The sequence below is a fragment of the Taeniopygia guttata genome, chromosome 1A, assembly GCF_048771995.1.
Source record: "Taeniopygia guttata chromosome 1A, bTaeGut7.mat, whole genome shotgun sequence".
In the NCBI taxonomy this organism is placed as follows: Eukaryota; Metazoa; Chordata; class Aves; order Passeriformes; family Estrildidae; genus Taeniopygia; species Taeniopygia guttata.
In genome coordinates this window covers 50,118,422-50,141,700 of record NC_133025.1, presented here as the reverse complement: position 1 = coordinate 50,141,700, position 23,279 = coordinate 50,118,422, and the positions used below count along the sequence as shown (strand labels likewise).

Below are 23,279 nucleotides of genomic sequence, written 5' to 3'. Positions count from 1 at the left end.
CAGGGGGCTTCAAGGTGGGCTGGAACAGGACTTGGGCCAATGGGGTTACAGACACCTGATGTTTCAGGGGAGGGTTACAGGTGTGGGGTGAACCATACATTCTGGGGGGTGACATGGAACAGTCCATTTGACTTTTGGACCCCTCTGTAGGTGAGGTTATTGTCCAGCCAGTAGAGGGCATAATATTCATCCTGGCTGTACTATTGTGGTTCTTAATCATATTTATCTATCCTTCCCAACAATTTTCCCTCACCCAAAGGACAGATAAACACTGTAGATTACTTAATGTTTTGTTTATTTACAAAGAAGCAAACATGGTTTTTTGTACTCAGCAGCAAGGTGTACTCAGTAAGAGTACAGATATATAATTTGGTCATGCAGAGAGAAAATTACAAAGGAGAAAGTCCAGCTAGAACTCGACCAAGCTGCTGTCATCAAAAATAACAAATACATTAATAACAAAAAAAGGGTCAAGGAGAATCGTCATCCTCTATTTGACTTGGCAGGGGAATATTGTCATCAAGGATGAGGCTGAGCTGCTTAATGCCTTCTTTGCCTCAGTCTCTAACAGCAAGACAAGATGTCCCCAGGGTACTCACCCCCCTGAGCTAGAAGACAAACACGGGGAGCAGAATAAACCCCCTATAATCCAGGAGGAAGTAGTTAGTGACCAGCTGTGCCACTTAGTCACTCCCAGATTTTTTGGGCTGGATGGGATCCATACAAGGGCACTGAGAAAACTGGCAGAAGAGCTCACCAAGCCACCTTCCACCATTTATCAGCAGTCCTGGCTAGCCAGAGAGGTCCCAGATGGGTGTCACACTGCCTAACCTCCAGTCACCTGGGACTGGAGGTTAGGCAGTGTGACTCCCATCTACAAAAAGGACTGGAAAGAGGATCTAGGGAACTACAGGGGAACCACAGGCCCATTAACCTGACCTTGGTGCCACAAAAGATCATGGCACAGGTCACTTTGAGTGCCATCACATGGCAGGTGCAGCACAACAAAGGGATCAAGCCCAGCCAGCATGGGTTTAGGAAAGTCTTGTCCTGCTTGACCATCCTGATCTTCTACAACACGGTGAACTTCACTTAGTGGAAGAGGGAAAGGCCGTGGGTGTTACCTAATCTTTAATAAAATTTTTTACACTATCTACCAGAGCATTGTCCTGGAGAAACTGGCAGCCCATGGCGTGCATGTGTATACTCTTTGCTGGGTAAAATGCTGTCTGGATGGCCAAGCCCAAACTGTTGTGGCAATGGGAGTTAAATCCAGTTGGCATCCAGCCACCAGCAGTGTTCCCCAAGGCTCAGTGTAGGCACCAGATATGTTTAATATCTATTGAAAATCTAGATGAGGGGATCAAGGGCTCCCCTTTAGTCAGTTTACAGATGGCACCAAGCTGGGCAGAAGTGTTGATCTCCTGCAGGGCAGGAAGGCTCTGCAGAGGGGTCTGGACAGGTTGGATTGAAAAGCCAAGGCCAATGGTTTGGGGTTCAACAAGGTGCCAGGTCCTGTTGCAACAGGGTTGCAGACTGGGGGAAGAGTGGCTGACAATCTGCCCCGTGGGAAAGGACCTGGGGATGCTGGTTGATCGCGGCTGAACATGAGCCAGGTGTGCCCAGGTGACAAAGAAGGCAAATGACATCCTGGCTTGTACCAGGAATAGTGTGGCCAGCAGGGGTAGGAAAGGGATCATCTCCCTGTGCAGAGGCCACACCTCAAATCCTGTATTCAGTTTTGGGATGCTCAAGACAAGAAGGATGTTGAGGTGCTGGAGCATGTCCAGAGAAGGGCAATAGAGATGGTGAAGGGTATGGAGCAAAAGCTGAGGGATTGTTGGGGCTGTTTAGCCTGGAGAAAAGAAGGCTCAAGGGTAACCTTATTGCTCTCTACAACTCTCTGAGAGAAAGTTGTGGCAAGGTAGAGGTCAGTCTCTTCTTCCAGATAACAAGTGATAGATCAAGAGGAAAAATACTTCAAATTGCGCCAGGGGAAGTTCAAGTTGGATATCAGGAAAAAATTTCTTCACTGAAAGAGTGTTTAAACATTGGAATAGGTTCTCCTGGAAAGTGGTGGAGTCACCATCTTTGAAAGTGTTCAGAAAACAAGTAGATGTGGCACTTTGCAATATAGTTTAGTGGGCATGGTACTATTCAGTAAAAATTTGGACTAGATAATCTTGAAGTTCTTCTCCAACCTTAATGATTCTATGAAGGAAAATAGAAAAGCTTAAGAAAGTCTAAATGGGGACAGTGCAGCTTGGATTCTTGGCCCATGTAAGATAGCAAACTGCCCATCAGAGGCAAGCAGTCAGTGTCTCTTTTCAAAGTCCATCTGGGAAGATTCTCGAAGTCCAGGAAACAGCTGGGAAAGCCTTGTACTTCCCTGTCTGGGGAGCTGTGTCTCCTGTTTTCTCTTGGACACAATGGAGCATTCTGTATCTTGAGACAGATGGTGAAGGATCCGATGAGAGGAGAGAAATAGTTCCCAAAGCTCTCCCAGCAACAAGTAGGCTCAACTGCTCTGAGCAGCTCTTTTCAGGTGAAATCCAAACCAGTGGGTGACCCTGCACCTGGGAGTCATAATGGCATTCAGGATGCATACTGCAATGTCAGGTAACAGTGTAGGAGCAGGACGCTCAATGCTTGCACTGGCAGAGCAAGAAAATTCTAGTTGACACTCACAGCTGTGACAGAAGCGTTAACAAGTTCGATATCCTTGAACTTTCTGGTATAAATTATCTTAGAAGAGTTTTCAAGAGATAAGAAAAACTCTTAGCACATGTCTGGTATTTTCCCACCACTGAAAATCAAGAAATATGTCAAGAAAATGGACAGATAGTACAAATGGTGAATGCAGGATCTTCCTTTGCCTTACCACTTTTCTACTGTGGCTTTTTCTAACCTAGATCAGGGCATGTAGAGGAAGAAGAAAAACGAAGTCTGTGCTATCCCCATTCTTTGCAAGTGGATTGAGGTTTTCTTTTCAGTAAAGATGCTGGTTCGTGGGTTAGTTTTTTGGGCTTATTCACCACATCTTTGCTGCTAATTAGGCAATGGTTTCCCTTGAGCAGTGGAAGGAATGGGCAGCACTGCTGTGATGTTTTCCACTTATACAGGATGTGGGATGAACTATTCTGCAATCAGCTTATCATAGTCAAATAACTGTAGTTTGCCACCAGGGCAGAAAGGCTTTCGATTTCATGAAAAATATTGTAGCAAGAATGGGAAATTGTGTGAGTTCTTTTTACTGCCACCATTAAGCTGGAGGAAAGAAAGAGAGGGAGGGGATTTCCCCAGTATTTTTAACTCAGTAATGGGGATTTCTTTTTTACACTGCACTGCTTAGACAGCTGATGCAGTTGTGGCTCTGAGCCAACCTTAGAGACTCTAAGGTCTAGACTCTAAAGTCTAAAGCTGGACCAAGTAGCTTAGAATGTAATTTCTGATTAAAACTTAAAGTGGGGACATCATAGGAAAAAATCACACCCTTGTTCAGTCAGGAAGAGATGTCTTCATCTGTTTCATCATAAACCCCAGCACTGACTGGCAGTGCAATTGGCCCCTGTAAAAAATCTTATATCCACATCTTCAGACATTTCTCCATCCCCTTAGAGGTTTTTAGGCTAATATGAGGCAAACTGATCATATGCCTATTCAGCCTCAAAGCTGAGTGCTATTTTACACCAAAATGCAGAGCGTGGAAGTGCTGGCACAGTCTCCTATCAGGAGCTGGGAAGGGAAAAATGGTGAGGTTTGGAATGTCACTTGAGAAGTGTGAGGAGTTTCTATGCCATCAGAGCAAGTATTAACAGAGAAACATATTTGCTTATGAAGGCAAGTCCTTGTTGGCCGGTGTTCTCCAGCCTCATTAGTGAGCAGTCCTGATGGGATTGATGCTGAAGTTACATTCACGTCTTGAGGAGAGGAACTGTCCATCTAGCCTTCCCTGCAGAGGTGGCCTTTCCCACCTCTGGGTCTCCTCCAGGCAGATCCTAGACAGAGCAGTGGCTGTACTGGCTTTGGAGGTCCCTCAGAGAAAGATAGGAACCAGTGTTTGGGACCTGGCTGGAGAAGGCTGTTTTGCATGGATCCTCATCCTGTCTTTGTGTTAGAGGTGGAGGCTGGGAGAAGGAAGAGGTAGCATTTGCTGCTGGTGTGCAGGGGTCAGTTGGAGGGCCCCCCTTCCCACTCCCATCCATTACCCTGACAGTATCGCTGTCCTGCATGTCCAGTGGGTCAGGAAAGTCAGTGTCCAGCTTGCACAGGGCCTCAGCAGGTTGTGAAACTGCTTTGTCCATAACCTTCTTATCCTGTTCCAGAACTGGTGTTGGTGAAGTGCCTTCACTCGACTGGAGAGCCCCAGGAACAGCCATGGCCTGCTGGGCTTCACCTGCTGTCTCTTCCACGAAGGAACTCTTTCTGGAGCCCTGGGTTGCCTCCATACAGTGAAAGAAGTTGTTGGGCAACACATTCATGTCCTCTGCCAGTGTGCAGAGGTCTGGGGAGGGGAGAGCTTGGTAACAGTCGCCATCCTTGCTTCCACTGCCCTCCTGGCTGAAAGGCTCGTAGGAGAAGTAGACCTGACAGGGCTCGATCTCAAAGGAGTTGGAAAGGTGGAAGAAGAAGTAGCCTTGGTTGGTGAAGCAGCTGGATCCAGAGTGCACACTGGTTTCTGTGGGAGGATCAGGAGTCAGGGTTCCCTTGGAAAGTAGAAACCGGGATTCCTGGTCATTCTTCTGCATCACCTCGAGCATGGAGATCTCTGGGATTGTGCTGTTCACGCAGTAGGAAGATGTGGAGAATGGGGAGGAGAGCCATTTCTGGTGGGGAAGAAACACAAGAGAGAGACTGTGACTACCAAAGTATAGCACTCAGAGAGTGAGATTTCAGAAGTAGATTTCTTCTACTGACAGGCCGCAGCAATCAAGTGACCTCTTTTCTGTCCAAGCAAGGGTTACCAGAGGTGGTGGGGAGGGAAATTCTCATTCATGATGTCTCATCTGTGGGATTTTCAGACAGAGTATGTCATTCAGTCACATTAAAATTAAGAGTGGATCTTGTCAGCCTGTGTTTTGAGATTTCCGGAGCAGGGAATTTAAGATGGAGAATTAAAGTAAAACAAAGGGAATAAAAAAGGTAGGAAAAACTCTTACAAGACCATAAGGTGAAGCAAAGCATGAAAAACAGTATTGAGGTGCATCTCATGCAATCTATTCCCAGGTGCTGAACAAGCTTCTGATATATCCACATGGTCATATGCAGATTTCTTGTCTAAAGTGCTCTTCCAGGCCCCTTGTGCCTAATTTTTATAGTCATCTTGAGCAACATCCTTCAGCGTATCTTATCCTTAAAAATAAACTGATTTTGATGACACCCAAATCCATTGCCTTTATGGCTTGTAAAGCAAATTTTTCAAGTTCTTTCTGCACTGATAAAGTGTCTTGACTGCCTGCTGCACAATCTCGCCCCCCTGCTCTGTACTCTTTTCTTCTAGTTTAAGCTTTCTAAGCCTTTTTACACCTTGGCTTTTCCAAAGCTTTGCTTTTCTGTTTCTCTGCAGTTTGTTTTCATCCTTCTTAAAGCAAGATGCCCCTTGGGATCACCTCCCACGTCTTGCATCTGATGCTCCCTTTAATGCAGCACAGAATGGTAATTGTCTCTTTGCAGCTGCCCATACTCACAGAGAGCCTAGGGGAGGGGAATGGTGGAGTGGCAAAAGAAGGGAAACAGACAAGAATGCAAGGAATAGCTAAATGCTATCCAGTGTGATGGCAATTCACATCAGGAGCAGAGGAGAAGATCACAGCAGGAAATCTGGGGAAGAGCTGGGCAGCCTAGGGCAAGTAGGGAGCACTGAACTGGGAAGGAGGGGGGTCTTGAGAGGCCCAGGTCCCTCCTGCGGGTCCCTTGTTGTCTCGCAGGCTGCCGATTATGGGAGCAGGATGATGGATAATTGTGCTTTGTGTGGTTTGCCATTTATCCATTCTGCAATAGAGATGCCTCAGCTGAGCGTCAGGTTTTAGAAGGTCAGAAAATAGAACCTGAGCTGAGAACCCAGCAGCTGGTGCTACAGGCACATATATCATATATGCATGGGTAGGTCTGTCTGTTCTGGGCATGTGCAGCTGGATGCTCCTTTCCCTCATTTCTCCCCGCTATGGTTCTATCCCCAGCCCCATACCTGAATGTCACCTCCATGAACAGAAACAAGTGGGGGAAAAAACTTCTCAGGGTCTGGGATGTGAATCTTCAGGATCTTCTTAAACCTTGAGGAAAGACAATGAGAAGGACAAATGAAGCAGGGCCTGATCCTGATCACTGTCACGGTCGTGGGGGTGAAAGAGTGCCCTGCAATTCACAGGTACTGCCCTGGCATGGGGGAAGAGGTAAAGCAAGGTCGAGCCTGAGGGCTGACCTTCCTCTTGAGTGGTCTGAGAGGGACTAGCTGAGCCACGAGATGTATAGAGATGAGACAGATAAACCTGGCACTGGAAAATGCCACTGGAAAATTACCTCAGCCTTTTCCCAGGGGAAGGACAACCCCTGGTTTTACTGGTTTCTTCCCTGCCTTGCCTGGTCACCTTAACCTCTCTGCCTGCCCCCTTCAGCCGCTGTCCTGATGACAAGCTGAGCAGGCCTCCCTTGTTTCCAAGTTCCCACTGCTGTGAGCTGCCCCTTCTTTGTTTTGCTACCACCACAATGACTCAGGACCATGTGGCCTGAGCAGGGCCATCACTGGGAAAGCTCTGCCACAGCTCTCTGCCTTCCTAGCAGGATGCTGCATGGCATAGCTGGGGCACACTGGCTGTGCAAGCCATCTGAGCGAGTATGCCTTGCATTGTCCAGAGACCTCTCCTACGCTGGAACCAGTGTGTTGTCATCCTGAGGCAGCATGGAGTGATCTACTCTGCTCCTCAGCTTCTCAGAGTGGTTGGATCATCTTGTCATCCCTTTGCTGAAGCTTTGCTGTAGGATGTTGTAAGGAAAAACCCTCCTGACCTCTGGAGGCAATCAGTGTACTCTCTGAAGCATCAGAACTTGCTAGCTCTTGCATATAAACTACCTTACATCATTGCAGATGCTATTTTTATTCATGCATGTCTAATCCTTCCTTGCATCTTACCTCAGCATTATTCTGCACTCAATTCCCCTAGGTTAATTATACTTTGTGGAGAAAGGAGGTCTTTTTAACTCCCTCTGTGCTGCACATCTAGAACTTCCTCAACTTTGTTTTATGACTCGGGGTAAAATAGTGACCAGTGACTTTCTCAGTATCCATCTTCATTCAGCATGGCTCTCTCACCATCCAGCCTCTGCAACTTCATCACTGAGAATGTTTGTCCCTGCTCCCTGCCATGAATATCAGCACCCTACTTCTTTACCCCTGACCTGAAATGAGAAAACCTGTGACTGTTTCTGACCTTGTGCCAAGCTGAGAGGTCACTGTTCCTATTATTGTGTTGAGTAATCTTGTGAGACACTTTCAGTCCCTAATAAAAGCAGTGCCTGGGTAGAAACACTGGCAAAGAGGTCTTGAAGCATCATTTGAGTTTTATCAGTGTGTGAGGACTGCACAGACCAGGGAGAACAAGAATTGTGCTCCTCACTCAGGAGTTTTGCCTGCAGGCCAAATGTCATCTCATTCTGCCTGAGCTCTTGATGGAATGTTTAAATGAGAAGGTAGTGGTAACCAGGCTTGCTTGGTCCTCACTACAGGGAGAGTTCTCAACCCAGTGACCTGCTTTTGAAGAGGCAATTTTGATGCATCTCTGCCAGGAAACACCACTCTAACCCCTGGGCGACAGATGTGCTGAGGCAGCTGCTTTAAATTTAGCCAGGGCATGGCACCAGGGCATGGCACCAGGTCACAGGAGCATGGCACAATATGACAGTGCTGGTGAAACTACATCATCTTGGGTGGTGCTATTTTTCCACAGGCAAATATCAGTCTCATAAGATTGGGCTATAAACCATAAATTGGTTGGTTTAAAGCCATGACTATCCTGAGTAACACCAGGTGAAAAATAATCTGAGTTTTGAGAACACCCACAAGATATAGCAGAACAGAAATGTAAGCGTAATTCTCAATTACCATTTCAGGGTCCCTAAGTTAATGAGGAAGGCAGTCCCAATGATCACAAAGATGAAGGTGCTCACTATGAGAACTGGCAGGACTGGCTGGGATGTTCCTGCAAGACAAGAAAGAATGAGGAAATGGTGTTAAAATCTAGCCAGGATTCTGTAGGTAGAAGCTGCAGCCCTTTCATGGCTGTTCAAGGTGATCAAAGTGGGCCTTTGTTATAACTTTATATTACATTATAATATTATCTAGAATTATAATATACAGGGCAGAGTATATGTGAGTTCTGCTGTTGTGTAGGATGCCTTTGAGCTGATATGGGTTTCAGAGTCTAAGCATTGCTTAACAAATAATTTGTGCTGAACAGCTTGAACTCCCTGGTCATAACAGCACCACAGCTCGGGGTCGCCACAGATGAGGTGGCACAGTCTGCTAGTTGAAGTGTCCACCAACCTGTTTCATTGCCAAGGAAAGCAGGGACTCCTAGAACCAGCTAAAGTGGGGTTGGAGGCTTGAAACAGCATTAATGGTCAGGAGGGGAGAGGGACTCATGGTGTTCACAGGCCTCTAAGAAGGCAAGAGGATAAGGATAGAGAAGGTTAGGGATCAAGGGACTGACTTCTTTCTTTGGAGAGGTGTAGGGAAGCATTAGGAGGCTGGAAAGATTACAGTTTTACACCATATTTTAGTACTTGGATTGTAGGGTTAAGACAAGAGACTGGGTTCCCACATTTCCAGGGCTGCCAGCACTCCTCAGGCTTGTTTGGCATCATCTCAAATATTCCTTAATCTGTCTCTTTCACACATATCTCCCCAGTGCACCTTTGCTTGGCCTTGCTGTTCTGATGCCTGTTTCCTCTGCCTGCCCCTCATCTCCTCCCATCTCTCCTGTCCCTGGGCCTGGTCATGCAGAGAATCTCTGGGGCAGTTAGGAGAGAACAGAGAAAAATAAAAGACGGAGGGGATGTTTCTAGCACATTCTTTCTTTCCCTGTCCTTGAGATGCTACTCAGATCACTTTGTCTCCACTGCCTCTGGTACCCTGGTTATCTTTGGGTCTTGGTTGCTATGACAACTGGTTGTGGCTGTATCCTATTCACTGACATCACACACTGTCAAAATTTGATCGCCACAGCAACAGTGCCCTTTCTAAACATAGCTCCCCTGTTTATACCAAGACCAGGAACAACAGGGAGGGGTTGAGCAGAGGCAGGATGGGGGCAATCTGAGAAGGAATAACCTCTACCTGCTTACTTTTTGGAAAAAAAATGACAGAGGCCACAGCCACCGACTCACCGAAGGGCACTGTCTTCCAAGGCTGGAAGTTCATAGAGTGACTGATGCAAATCTCAGCAGATCTTTTTAAAAGAGTCTTATCATGCATGTAAGTCAGTAAGTCTCTCCCAGTTTCTATGAGACTTTGCTTCCCAAGCTTGGGTGTTCCTCAGCTCAGGAGCTGAGAGCTGTTTCACTGCATTTCACTGATCAATGCCTCCACTGAACTGGCCATTTTAGGAAGCTGGGAGAATGTTCCCAGGTAACATTAGCATCTGGGAAAATGACAATTCTGGCCACTGCTTCTGCTGGTTAGACATCTGGCCTTACTGCTCTGGGGAAGCAGTCCCTGATTTAAACCTTGTGGATTTTGCCTGGCTTCTGGAACTCAGAGGGGCTTTGCTGGGGTAATTTGCCCTTAAGATGTCATGATGAGATGATCTCACCTAACTGATCAGGAGGGACAGTTTTCAACCTTTCTATTAGTCTTTGGTCAACACAGTTCTCCCTACACATCTTCTTTCAGCTTCTCACCCTGTTTTGGCCAGTCTACTTTGTTTACCCTGAGTTCCCATTTTCCCCTCCAGGTCAGATTACCTGACTTACCTTTACGATCAGCGCGTGTCCTCCACAGGACCGGCTTGCTCCAGTCACTCCACATGCCATTGTAGCGGCTTCTGGCACTTGGCCTTGCACGGACAGCTGCCTCATATTTTGAGTTGGGTGAGAGTCTCTCAAAATTTGCCCACATCTGGTCCTGTTCAATGGGCAAGTTTGCAGCCTCCTGGGAGTAGGACAAATTTAGAACAGTGTCAACACCCTGGTTTACAGCATCACGTACCCATCAGAAGATCCAAAGCCCTCAGAGAAGACTTGTCTCAAGTCCTTATACCACGTGCATGGCTTGTTCACCCTGAAGGAAAATTCTTCTTTGCTTTGCTTTTCCCATCCTTTTCAGGTCTATCCTGGAGCTGTCTGATTTTTTTTTTTTTTTTGTGACAGCACTAAGTAAAAGAGGATCCCCATCTGCCTCCTTGTCATCAACAAACACTGGCAGCGAGTGACACAGATAAAAGAGCAGGGGCTGTCATCCTCTCTCCAGCTTCACCAAAACTGGTCACATCCTGAGAGGAGACCCAGGAGCAGGTCTTGGGGGACATAAAGCTAGGATTCATCCAGGACTCGTATGGTAACACATCCCAGCTTCCCCCTCTGTACTCACCTCCCAGGACTGACTCACGTGTCGGTACCGCACTTGGTACTCCCGCCTCCCATCCAAATAGTGAGAGGAAATATTCAGGCTCCATGTTAGGTTGGAGGTGTTTTCAGTAATGTTAACCAGGTGAAGGTCTCCTGGAGGCCTCAGCTTTACTGGAAAGAGAGAAGAAGTAGGGCTGATATCCCCATACTGTGTCCATAACATCAAGCTCCTGAGCAGCAGGACATCTCCTTGAGATGAGTAAACTCACACAGCCAGCAAAACAAGGTCCCAAGCAGATGTTTTTCTTCTGAATTAGTGAGCTGAATCCTTTCAGCAAAGACCAAAACATGCCAAAGCTGTCTTAAAGAAGGGTAGAAGCTCGTAACTAGAGGGGGCATAGGGAGAGCAGCAGGAGTTTCCATCCTTCCCGCAGCACACAATTTTCATGAGGGCAGGTGAGCTATCATTACCAGTTTGAAGCCAGATATGGGACAGGACAGGATGTGGCTGGCATGACATTGCATGACAGAGGAGCAAGTGGCAGGAGTTGACATTGTGCTCATTGTAGCAGGGGACAAGCAAAAGACAAAGGCCTAAAATCAGCTGTGGGTGTTGCATAGGAGTGGATGAGGAAGGAAAATTAATTTTCCCAATCCTCTCATGGGGAAGCTTCAGAGGCCAGAAGGCAGATGAGTACTCACTATTTTCAAACGGATTGAAGTTTTTTATTTGCTCAGGTATTTTGGTTTTATTCTCTCCGGTGTGGCAATGGACAGACAAGCTAAGTCTGTCTGAAACGGTGAAGCACTGATTCTGCAAGGAAAATTAACCATTAGTGACAATGAAACCTCATGAATAAGCATTCAAATTTCTAAGCATTGCCTATGCATAAGATGATTAGGCATACTTGACAATAAATATGGAAGGTATTTGTGGCAGAGGGGCATAAATCACAATGGTGAGTGAGGAACCAAAAATTTGTATTTCATGTGGTTGAATTTTTTTAGTTTGTTTATTGGCAAGAAGGGCACAAAACGTTGTGATATGCTAGTTTCTTGGAATTCCTGTATGTGTTGACTAAGCAGGAGGAAAAGTTACTCTCTATGGGTGACATTTATTGAGAAATTTTATTTTTACCAGAACATTTTATGTTCTCTGGTAAGACTGAAACCACATTAGTATTAAACATGACACTTGAAATGCAGTGATGCTGAAGGGCCACGTACATCATACAGTACTGAATAAGCAGCAGAGAAATTAGCTTGATTAGAAAGAAAAGATTTTAGAGCTATATATCAACCCTGCAATTTGTCTTTGCACATGATATGCAAATGTATGAAAGCTTGTCTGTCATTAAAACTGGTTGTGACTTTACCAATAAAAATATTAGCTCAAATTTGGGTGGGTGTTTTCTGAAAACACGGGAACTGCAGTGACACTGGATGTGATTGAAGGAAGTACATAAGGGATCCAAAATAAGACTGATTTAAAAGAAGAATAATAGTTAAAATATTTGCATCACCATTAGTTCCAACGATGTGTTGCATCTTGCATTAGACACATCTAACCACACTTCACAGTTGATAATGATCTGGAAAATGGTATTGATAATTTCTAGGAAAATGAGATCAAGAGGTGACCTCAGAGCTGGTGGTGATGCCCATCCCTCCTCAGAGGAAGGAATTAGGGCCAAACACAGGTGATTGAGATGTGTGTTGCCCTGTTCTTTTAAAAGTTTTCTATACCTTCTAATATTTACATATTTCTACTAGAGTTTCTCACACACTGCCATGTAAATAATGATTGTTTTGCATTCTTCTTTGTGAGAAGAGAGAATTGATAGACTGTTAATTTAACCGGTGTAGTTAAAGAAGTGGCAGTTTCATCCTCCAATCCACTACCACTTTTAGCATTCTATATATTGCGAGGTCAGAAATAAAACTTCCTCTTTTCCCTCTTTTGCATCTAACGTAAATGTGTGAGTTATTTCATGTCGAAGTGTGACAGACATGGGACACTGCATGTGTGATCTGTCTGTCCTGCATCTCTTCTGCGTGTGTCAGCACAGCATGGCCCAGCTTACACTGAAGCCAATCCCTTCTGCAGGGGAACCCACGGGAGGCACGTATATCAACAACACACAACACCAAGGCCCATCCCAGACCCAGACTCAGGGATTAGGTTTGGACTTTTTATACTACCCCTGAATGTTGCACTGCTTACACACCCAAAATGAATATATATATATATATATATATATATATATATATATATATATATATATATATATATATATATATATATATCCTCTCCCCTTTGTCATTAGCCAGGACATCCCAGATGAATTACTCACATTAACATTTTGATTGAAGGTTTTGATGCATCTCCTCAGTCCTGTCATATGCTCTGCCTTGGGTAATTTGCAGTGCTTCTTGCGTTTTTCAGGAGAGGGATATAACTCCAGTAAGCTGGGAAATTATAGTTTTGTAGTTAGTCAAATATTATGTAACACTAAAGGGCTCTCAAAGCATTTTACATCCTATTGTATTTGCTGAACAGGTTACAGCAAAGATTTAATCCTACTTTCTCTCCCCATTGTATCACTCAGGCAAATTTTATGTGCTGGCACATGGAAGCCAATGCACCCCAGTAATTTCAAGGCAAAAATAACAGCAGATTTCCAGTCAAAGATGTCACAAAATCCTCTTCCTATCTTCTCTGCTTCCTGTTGGTATCAGAGGGTATGCAGAGCCTAAATGCACCTACAGAAACATGGCCCTGGAAGACAGGTGCCTGTTTCAGCCCCTCTAGGATTTACAGGTCTCCTTCCAGACACTGACAGCACTGTAGGATCTCAGATGCTCAGTGACATGTACCTTCTGAGCTAGGTCACCTCTCAGTCAGCCAGGACACTACATCAAAAGTGGCAGCACTACACTGTAACATATCTTCTGCTCTGACAAGAGAGCCCCAGCTGATCTATAGCATGGGGTGTGGCAGGGTGGAAAACATCTGTGGGGCTGCAGCTGGGGCAGTGTCTGACTGAGGTGCCTGTTCCAGCTCTAAGGTCAGATCAGGCCTGGGACTCACTGACAGTGGGGAGAGTTTTCTTCCTAGACCCCCAGTCAAAGAACTGCACAATTCCACATCCAGCCCCAGTTCCAGCCACAGTCTCTGATTCACACCCATGAAGCAACATCAGTGTTTTAGCTTTCTAGGACCATGCACCACCCCCAAGGTATATTTGTCCATCAACCCAATTGGAGGTGTCTGTATGACAGTGACAAGTAACCCACCCAGTGACAGAATCACACTGAGCCTCTCCTTATGGCAGGCACCCAGGACAGTCCTGGGCTTGGCTGGTGAGCCTCTTGTCTGCAGATGTCCTATTTGGAGATGACAGACTCAGCCAGCCCCCACAGCAGTACTGGCCAAACACCTCCCCTCTGCTGGGAGGCATATGGGAGAAGAAAACATCATGAACTGGAAGAGATGAAAGAGCCAGGGGAGAGAAAGAAGGACAGTATTTTTCTTAATTTATTATTACTCAAGGTGCAATATCTCAGTTCATCCTGGCAATCTGGCCTCTGTATGACTTCAATTACACCCTTCTCCAGCCCCATCTCTATACATCCTCATTTTCCATAGAAAATGCCTTTCAGTCCCAAGGGTGTCTGCCAAGGAAGAGGGATTTTTTGAAAAGTGAAGTTCAGATAGAGCCATGGAGCTGAAAGATGGGTTGTTCTAGACAGTTTGGGACTGTCAGATGGCAAGCACTGAACAGTGGCTGCCAGCATCTCAGCCCACATGGAGATAGAGACAGAGTTCAAGACAAAACACCTTAGCTCTCTCCACTACACCTGGCCTGGGAAGGGGAAGCTTACATTTTTGTAAAGCGGCATTGTTTTTCCTCAGTCTCTCCAGTCACCTACCTGTCACAAAAGCCTTTCTCTGATAAAATCTCCAGCTGGCATGGTGCTTCAGCCAGGTCCCTGCCCGGGTTCCAGTCACAGAAGAGAGCCGCCCGCGAGTCATACCAACAAGTGAGGCTGGAGGCACCTGCCAGCAGAGAAGAGACAGACAGCAATGTGGCTCAATTAGCAACGATGCTTGGCATTAATGATCACCCCAGACAATGCTGCCCCATCCCAAACTACTGACTGAATCCTCTGCTGGACAACTCCAAGTAAGAAAAGCAGTGCCACTCATTTCTCTATATCCTTGTAGGCTGATGTGCCCATCAGAGACCTGTAATATTGCAACCTCCTCTGGCTGTGCTTACAACACAAACATTGCACTGCAGCATACGTGGCGCACACGCTGCCCTGGCTGACTGCCCTCCCTGTTCCCCCAGCTGGCACAGGTGAAAAGGATCACTTCTTACCTTGTGCTGAGTCTGATGCCCATGAGGGAGGCATGAGGCTGAACAGGCAGAGGTGAGACAGAAGCAGCAATGAGGGCTTCATCAGTACTGGCGACACACTGAAAGAGAGAAGACACCCCCACAACACAACTCAGCAACAGAGCTTAGGGAGATGTCGAGATGTCATCTCACAGGAGGCTGTCATCCACTGTCCTAGGATGCAGTGCCAGTCTTCTAGGTTCAGAAACTCATATCCCTTCCACTTTGGAGTCTGCACTTTTCCCTCAGCACCTGACTGTTCTCCTGCCTTGGGTGCTTTGTTCAGCAGTGAGGCTGTTCACAGGGCAGCACAGAGGCTGTTTGCAGGAATCATGTCTTCTGAAAACGTGTGAGTGAGAGCACAGCCGTCCGTGCGCGTTGTCTCAGGCTGCCTGCTGACTCAGGTAGAGAGCGCTGCCTCGTCTCTGCACAGTTTGTGCTTTGAAGAGCTTCTTTTTTTGGTAAACCCTAGGGCTGAAATAACTAGGTGCTTGCTGAGTAAGAGGGTCCCTGGATGCAACTGACAAAAGTTAGTGGCAGAGCTCATGGCTTAGGAGGCAGATTTGAACAGCATGTTTGGGACAGGTGGGGGAATCAGGGAGAAGTGTTTACCAAACTTGAGAAAGCCAAGGCTATACCATATAAAAAAATACTACATAATAGCTCACAAACTATGCATCATCCTCTCCAAGTAGATCTTTTTTCTGCCTTGGAAGGAGTAATGATTTTAGGCGTATCAGAAAATTTGGGCTTTGTAATTAGGAAACTCAGTAGCAACCCTCCTCCATTCAAAGCACCTAGGGAGCCTAGACAGACTGGCCTTACAGTCTTCTCATCCAAGTCTCTCTCCCCATCCACCCGGACACCCGGACATTGACATCTGCCTTTGCCCACAGGAGAAGGAACCACCCTCACCTCTTGCCAACTCTGGAGCTCAGGCAGAGCTGAGGAAAACAAAATGGAAACCCCCTGGACCTTGCTGGGACTGCCAGAGGGGTGGGAAGAGACGGTTTAGAAAGGGCTGGCTTGAGCTTAATACAAATTCTCCTTGTGATAAAAGATTAGGTTCAGAGGAAGAAAAACATGACAACACATTAGTAGACAGGGGACAGAAAGAGAGAAAGCAGGCAGCATGGTTGTGAGATGTGGGGTATGATTTGAGAGGATTGTGGAGAGACAGAGAGATAAATATGTTCTCAGCCCTTCCCAACAGTGAGATCAGTTTGTCAGATTGAAACTCCTTCTAAGATGCTTTCAGATCAGCCACCCCCCATGTGGGAGAGAGCTGGCATTACCCCCTTTACCTTCCAGCTCCAGGCACTGAGCAGTCCTGACGAATGGAGTCCCTGGGGTCGTGAGGCTGGACGGCAGCAGGTGCTGAATGTCAAACAGTGAGGGGAAGGGTGAGGGGAAAAAGGGAGAGTGCTGAAGGCAGATATCCTGGCTCAGTGCATGTCCACGGGAGAAGAGGTGCCCACAACCCAGCAGCTCTGCTCCAAAGCTGTTTCTCTCATGCACGCATGGTCTCTGTCTTCTCCCTCTCACCTGTGCGCAGGAAGCTGCTGCTTGCTTGCCTTGTCAGACTGAGACAAGGCCCCAGAGTATCGAAAAGGCTAGTAAGGCCAAGAATAAAAAAAAAAAAAAACAAAATGCAACCACATTCTACTTCCTGCTGATAAAGCAGTCAGTGCAAAAACCAGGTTAGAGGGATCAGGTGTTAGCAATGCTCAGACATTCTGGGACCAGTTTCAGACCATTGCTGGGAAGCAAAAAAGAGGGCAAAAAGGACCTCTTGGGATACTGGCAAGACCCGTATCTTCCTCTTTTAGACACCCAAATGGATCACTCATATTGCTCTCAGGTCCTATACAAGTTTACAGATCACTTTGAAACTGGGGGCAGGAGTCTGTCTACAGTAGAAATACCACTTCATGAAAAATAGCTGGAGTTGCTGACCTGAGCAGCAACACCTGAATGAAACCAGACATCATTGCCCCAGTTTTAGAGGATCCATGCTGGGTCACAGTGGGAGTAGAACCAGGTCAATGCTGAGTGTGAACAAGTTTGAGGCACACCCTCACACTTGCAGGTGGTGTGACACTACAAGAACACCCATCCCACTGCCTCCCTACCAAGCCAAACACCCCATTCACTCCACAGAAAGAAGAACCACCCCTCTCTGACCTGAGCCTTGCAGCTAATCCAGCCAGGCAATACTGCCCTGCAGTAGCTGCAGTGCCTGTTTGGCACGGCTTGTCCATTCAAAAGGTCAGAAAAAGAGACAAAAAATATTTTCACCTTCTTCCAAAGCTTCCTATGCCCTCACCTTTGCAGACAGATAGTCCCTTTCTTTGCCTTCCCATCCCAAGCCAGGGCAGATGTACAAATGCAAACCTACAGCCTGATGGTTGCCCAGTTCACAGATAGACACGGACCTGCAAATGTATCCTCACACCCCTTTCTCTTTTCCATACAGAAACAGAATTCTCTGAAGTGCAGCACATCATGTTTTCTGTCTGATCTGGGCTGCATAATGATGGCTGCATGATGATAGTCTCCTCTTACATGTACAGTGGGCACCACACTCGGTGCTCCTCATTTTTCTCTCCTAGAGCAGCTCAAGGCCCAAGCTCAGGTTTGGCAAGAAAGTTTTGATGACCAAAAGTTGCCAGAGGCTAATCTCAAGTCTCCAGGCAGTTCTTGTTTGAGGACTCTATAAACCTGGAGGACGGGGACATAGTATAACAACAAAGTGATCTTGGATTCAGGTAGTGGAAAAAGGGTGTAGGAGGAAGATGGGTTCTTAGTCACAGGAAGCCCAGCCCAGAGACTGGATCTCAGAAGATACTAGACCTCAAAAAGAACTAGTGCTTGAGAAAAACACAGTAGTTTGAAGGCAGAGCCATTTTGCAGAAGACTGCAATAGCCAATCCTCATGGTCATTTGTGGGAAAGCTTTACAGTTGATCCAGAACCAAGCACTCTCTTAACCAGCAGTAGTGGAATGCAGCACCTCTTTCTTCACCACACACAACAAGGACCAGGAGTCTTGAGAGCTGTCATTTGAATGCATCTGAAAACTCTTGTCAGGCCAGGCCTGGGGAGGACAACTAGGGAATCAAAACCAGCCATCCTCTCCTGAAGAGGAGCAGGGGAGAGGAGGGGCTATGTGCTCTCCTGCTCTGGTAACTGCTGGCTGTATATGCTGCGCCTTGAAGGCTCTCATTGGGATGGAGATGTAATGGCATGGATCATCAGGCCACAGACCACCTTTCCCAGGAACTCTGAACATGAATGCAGCTTACTCTGGCACAGAAATCCTCAGCTGAGGCAATGAAATTCTCTGTGAGCAAGTTATTGGTATCACCACCACTGTAGCTGCAATGGAGCATTTGTGTTAACATTAATTTTTCCTGTTTGTCCTTCAGGCTAGAGAAACCTACACTTTTCCTTGAGACCAGAGATTACTTTGGGAAAACAAATGCACAAAGCAGGTTTTTTTTATTATCCAGCCTATCAATGAAAAAAACTCCACTTATTCTCTTTTTTTTCTTTTTTTTTAAATTTAATTTTATTATATATATATATATATGCATAAAAATCATACGAGGTTGATTGTGCACTATGGCACCTGAAATAGTGGAAGAGGAAAACTTAACATGTAATCAGTCCCTATAGGAGCTGGGGGGCTGATGTAGTTGGAAGCAAGGATTTGTGTGATCAGCTGCCTCTCTGGATATTGTTTTTTTCTAGATTTGTTTCTCTATGGTAGATTCTTGTGCAGATTTTCTGCCATCTAGTAAGGACTGATGTCACATTGAAAACTTTCCTGGTCCCAATGGAAAACCAGCACTCTTCTGTCAAGATACCCTTGCTCAGTAAGTGATATACCTCTTTGCCAAGGGCAACTGGAATTGATTGACTTTTCCAAAACTATGAAGAGAGGGGGAATGATCTGATGGACCAGCTACAGACAACCAAACCTCGATATGTGGAGACACAAACTTCCTCAGCATATTTTTCTTGGAAACACAGTTTAAAATGTATTGAAGCAACAACCGTGTGGCATAAATAAGAGAGGGTTTCCTCCAGAGACATGATAATGGTATTATGTCCAGACCCCACCTGGCATATATAAATTATGCTTGCTATCAGCACAGTTTTTGGAAGTGATTGCCCAAGATGTTGTGCTACTGAGAATGTGGCACTTTTTATCTCCTTCACACTGATATTGTTAGGAATTGCGCCATTCGTAACGTGAGAAGCCAAACAAAACCACACTGTCAGCAACACATACGAGGTGTTCTTGTCTTTACCTTCCTGTCCCCATAATGGTGGCTGAGATAGGTAAACTCTGCACTCAGTGTTGCTGTTCAGTGTTAAAGTGTCAGGTAAAGGTGTGATGATGGAGGTTTGATTAAAGGTGTTGCTTGGTCCAGATTGGTTTCAGGGGCAGCATAAGTTTTAAAAATACTCAAGACTGACGGCATATACTCATGCACAAGATTTTTTGCCCTCACACTGCTTTCATTAGAGAAAAGGAGTGCTGCTGAAACTGCTCTTTTTCAGTTGCACGTCCACTGAGAGTCTCTGCAAAATGGCAAAGGTGAACAGGGGAGCAGACGCAGAGAAACATGAAGAGCAAAAGCATTGAGTGGTGTCAAATTCATCAGCTCATCACATTTGTTAGGCTGGGGACACCCCTTCCCTTTGCTGGCTCTCAGTGAGACCAGAGTGCCAGGGTAACTGGGCTGCCTTGCAAACTGCCCAGCCCACCGGGGTGAGCTCAGTGGAGGGCTCAGCAGATCCATCTCGGTGTCCTGTCCCCATGGCCCTCGGAGTGGAGCAGTGGAAAGGGCACAGAACCAGCAGCAGGTGAAGAGATGAGGGCAGAGATGCCCTGATGGCCACCAAAGTTAGCTTCCTGACAGGATACACGGTGAAAGTCTCTAGAAGCTCTGCAAGTTATTTCTGGTACTTTCCAAATAATGTTGTTTTAACTATAACCTTTGCATTGAATTTCCTGCCAATCGCATGCGTGCGCTTCTCAAAACTACGCTGTTGTTCTACATCTGCAGTTATTTTCCCCTTAAACTGTGGTTCTACTCCGAAAAATGTCTGTAAAAATGGCCTTGTGGGAAACCACTGCTCAGTGTGTAAGTGAAGCCTTTATTGAATTTGTTCGCATTACAAGCCTTTAAGAGGCTTTACTTTGTATCAAAACAGCAGACTTGGGTTGATGTGAGAGAGACGTTTTCCCTCCTGCTCCATGATTCCTAGAGATATTGCTGCTCCAGGCTAAACACTGCCCTTAGGTTAATCTCCATCACTGTGTTTAAGTGGAGAGGCATTTAAGCAATAGAGTTGAAGATCCGGAATCGGGTGCCACAATGGAGTAACAATGCTGGGCAGCAAGTATTAAGCCTACCTATAGAGTAGATGATATTCCTGCATTTCTTACCTTCCAAATTCTGCCCTACAGAGTTTCCTGATAGACATGCCTGATAGAGGCAGTAGACATCAAATATACACATGAATACACAAAATGTTCAGAAGTAGGGATTCCCTAGCCCTGTAGGCTATAGAAGAACATGGACAAAAGTGGTAGGAGGCTGAAGCATTCGCAGGCACCTTCACTCGAGGCAAGTTAGAGGCCAGAGGTGGGAGGTGATGGAGGAGGTGTTCACTTTCACTCCTTGACAGTGATGGTCACAGCCCTAGAGAAGTGGGGGGAAAATGGTGGGAGGGAGAGCATGCTATTTTCAAGCAGTTTCACTCTTAGCCTGCCTGGCTGTGAGCACACTGCTATGATCTCATGAGGAGGAGCACGGGACAGTCATGAGATGCTCCTGCTTGGGACCTGACCCCTGGCTCCTCATTATGTTTGGGTTTAACTAGATGGTGTCAGGACTTTGGCTGGAGGGGCTGGAGCCCAGCAGCAGAGTGTTAAGAGAGCTCCTACGAGTGGATGTCTGTCTCCCTGATGAGTGCTCGTGGTGCCACAAGGGCTGTTCAGACCCAGAGTCCCTCCCTGGAGACTCTCAAGGAAGACCTGAGCTGTCACCCTGGGCCTGGCTCAGCAACATGGAGGAAGACCACTGCCTACACCCTTGTCTGAGCCTGGGGACATGGTGTCTGAGGCCCAGCAGGCATTTGAGCCACAGCAGTGTGGCGATCTCTGTCAGCTTAATCATGGTGCCTGTGTGTGCAGATGGTCTTATTCTGGCACGCTGTGATGGAAAATTCAGCAGTGGGAACTGGAAGGAAGGTATGCACCCACGGGACTATTATCATGTGTATACAGCTCTCACATCCTCTCTGAGTCTCAATTTCCACAGCAGAGAAAGGACGTAAAGGACACCTTCCCATCTTCTTCAAAAACAGATTCATAGACCAGGCTCTGGGTCTTGCATCACACCCAGGTCTGTAGGGTCATTATTGACTTGCGGTGTTTAGACATGCCTCTGCAAATCCCAGTATTCTCCTGGCACTGAATACTGAATATGCATGGCTAGATTGCCTACAGAACTTGCTCACAGACGTCTATTGAAGATGGATTGCTTGTGCAAGTGACATATTCTAAAGGAAGGCAGCACTGGACTCAAAGCAGTCTTATGCCCAAGCAAAGTAATGAGCTGAACGCTGGCTGATTTGTTATTCAGCATCAGTGGCTGCTCTTGTCCTTGAGGGAAATCATTACCTTATTACCTGGGCAGTCTTGGAGAGATAAAGCCCTGCTCTGTTTTTCAGCCTGTCAATGTGTTACATCTCTCTCTGTTTAAAGTTAGAGGGTACAAACCCTTGACAAGCCTAATATGAAGCAATGACAGCTTCCAGACCTAATAAATTGAGAAGAATTTAGGGATTTATTGTACGTTCAAAATTGCTTGAAGGCAAGACAAGATACTGTAAGGAGATTCTTGAGAATAAACCCTCAGGTATTTTGATTATCAAGGCTTCCTTCCAGTTTAATCACATTTCCCTTCCTTCTCTAGAGGAAAAAAATCATTACAGCCACCACCCCCATTCTGCTCAGAGCTCTCCCTGCTCCTCCGTTTTCTTCATCTCTTTGCCTCAGCAGCTTCTAGAAAGGGAGTTAATTAGATTGTTGATTTTGTTTTAAAATATGGTTGGTGATGTCATGCTTATCCAAGGGCCAACCTCCTACTCCCCCTTAAGCCCTTCTGGGGGTTACTGATTTGTGACTGCAGTAATTATTAACTTTCGTGTCATTAAAATGCCTGAACAGCAATTACTTGTTTGGAGGCAGCTTCCTGCCTCCTTTCAGCTCACTGCTCAGGAGCTGCATTCCTCTTTCTCCCCTGGGCTCAGCCAGAAGAGCTATTTTCCCTCTGCTCTGTGATTCCCTGGATTCAACTCTCTCCTCATTTGCCCTCTAACGTTGCTGCTCCCCACCTTGGGAGGCAGAAGGTCTGATGAGAAAAGCCAGTGTACTTGGGTGTAAGGAGTGGAAGGGAAGAGTGTTGCTCAGGTGGACCACCTGACCCAGGGACTTGAGGGCACTTCACTCCCTCAAGGGATGTACCACTACCTTTTGAAACAGCTCAGAGCACAGAGCACCCCAGCCCTCCTGAGAGCACACCTCTGCCAGAGTTTTACCTCTGGGATTGCTCCTCTGAGGATTTTCCTCCTGTGGAGCCCTCCTCGGAGGTGAACTGCCTGCAGCGGAGCGGCTCCCGTGGCTTCAGGAGGCTGCACACAATCAAAAAGACTGGTTTGTGTCTATGGGCAGGCAAGGCTGCATGATAGTGGAGACTACTAACAAGACCACCACTTGGAGGAAAAACAAGCACTGTGGACACTACTGTTTTCCTCACTGTGGTCTCTGAGGAACTGTAGACACTCCTTGAGAGATCCAACACAGAACCTTGTCCATGTGGTACCTGCCAAGTTCATTGCCATAATACAAAATCCAAGCTGCAGCTCACCTCATCTGCTCCACAGGCTGTGCTCCTATTTGGGAAATGGGATGTATATGTCTCAGGGAAAATGGGACTTAGTTCACTGAAAGACACACAGGGTTACACTTTTCTCCTCTTTTCTCCTTGACTGACATGCATGGGCAGGGGAGAAATGTCATTTTGTGTATCACTGTTCCCTGTTGCTCTGGTAGCTCCCACATAAGAGGCAGGAAAGGGCACAGAGCATGAAGCAGCTCAGAATTTCACCCTCCCTCTCCCTGCAGTTGCAAAGAGCAATTGCACGGGGCTGGGAGTGCTATTTTGGGCAGGTGCTGTGCCCTGCAGTTGGAGCAGCCTGTGGGGAAGGTCCGTGGGGGCACTGCCCTGTGCTTGCA

The 23,279-nt window shown here is 46.5% G+C and overlaps 1 protein-coding gene across 2 annotated transcripts; it reads right to left on the bottom strand.

Moving 5' to 3' along the window:
- Positions 1-278: 278 nt before the first annotated feature.
- IL2RB (interleukin 2 receptor subunit beta) lies at positions 279-16,583 on the bottom strand. 2 transcript variants are annotated; one of them, XM_030263045.4, is made up of 10 exons: positions 16,268-16,583; positions 14,946-15,043; positions 14,494-14,620; positions 12,915-13,029; positions 11,263-11,374; positions 10,583-10,731; positions 9,967-10,144; positions 8,099-8,195; positions 6,188-6,272; positions 279-4,826 (listed from the first exon to the last, which is right to left on the bottom strand). In XM_030263045.4, the coding sequence occupies exons 2-10, from the start codon at positions 15,025-15,027 to the stop codon at positions 3,999-4,001; spliced, it is 1,773 nt and encodes a 590-aa protein (XP_030118905.4). In that variant the 5' UTR covers positions 15,028-15,043; positions 16,268-16,583; the 3' UTR covers positions 279-3,998. The 2 variants fall into 2 exon arrangements, with proteins under 2 accessions (XP_030118905.4, XP_030118906.3); XM_030263046.4 differs by lacking the exons at positions 14,494-14,620; positions 14,946-15,043; positions 16,268-16,583 and adding an exon at positions 13,858-14,041.
- Between the last annotated feature and the right edge of the window lie 6,696 nt (positions 16,584-23,279).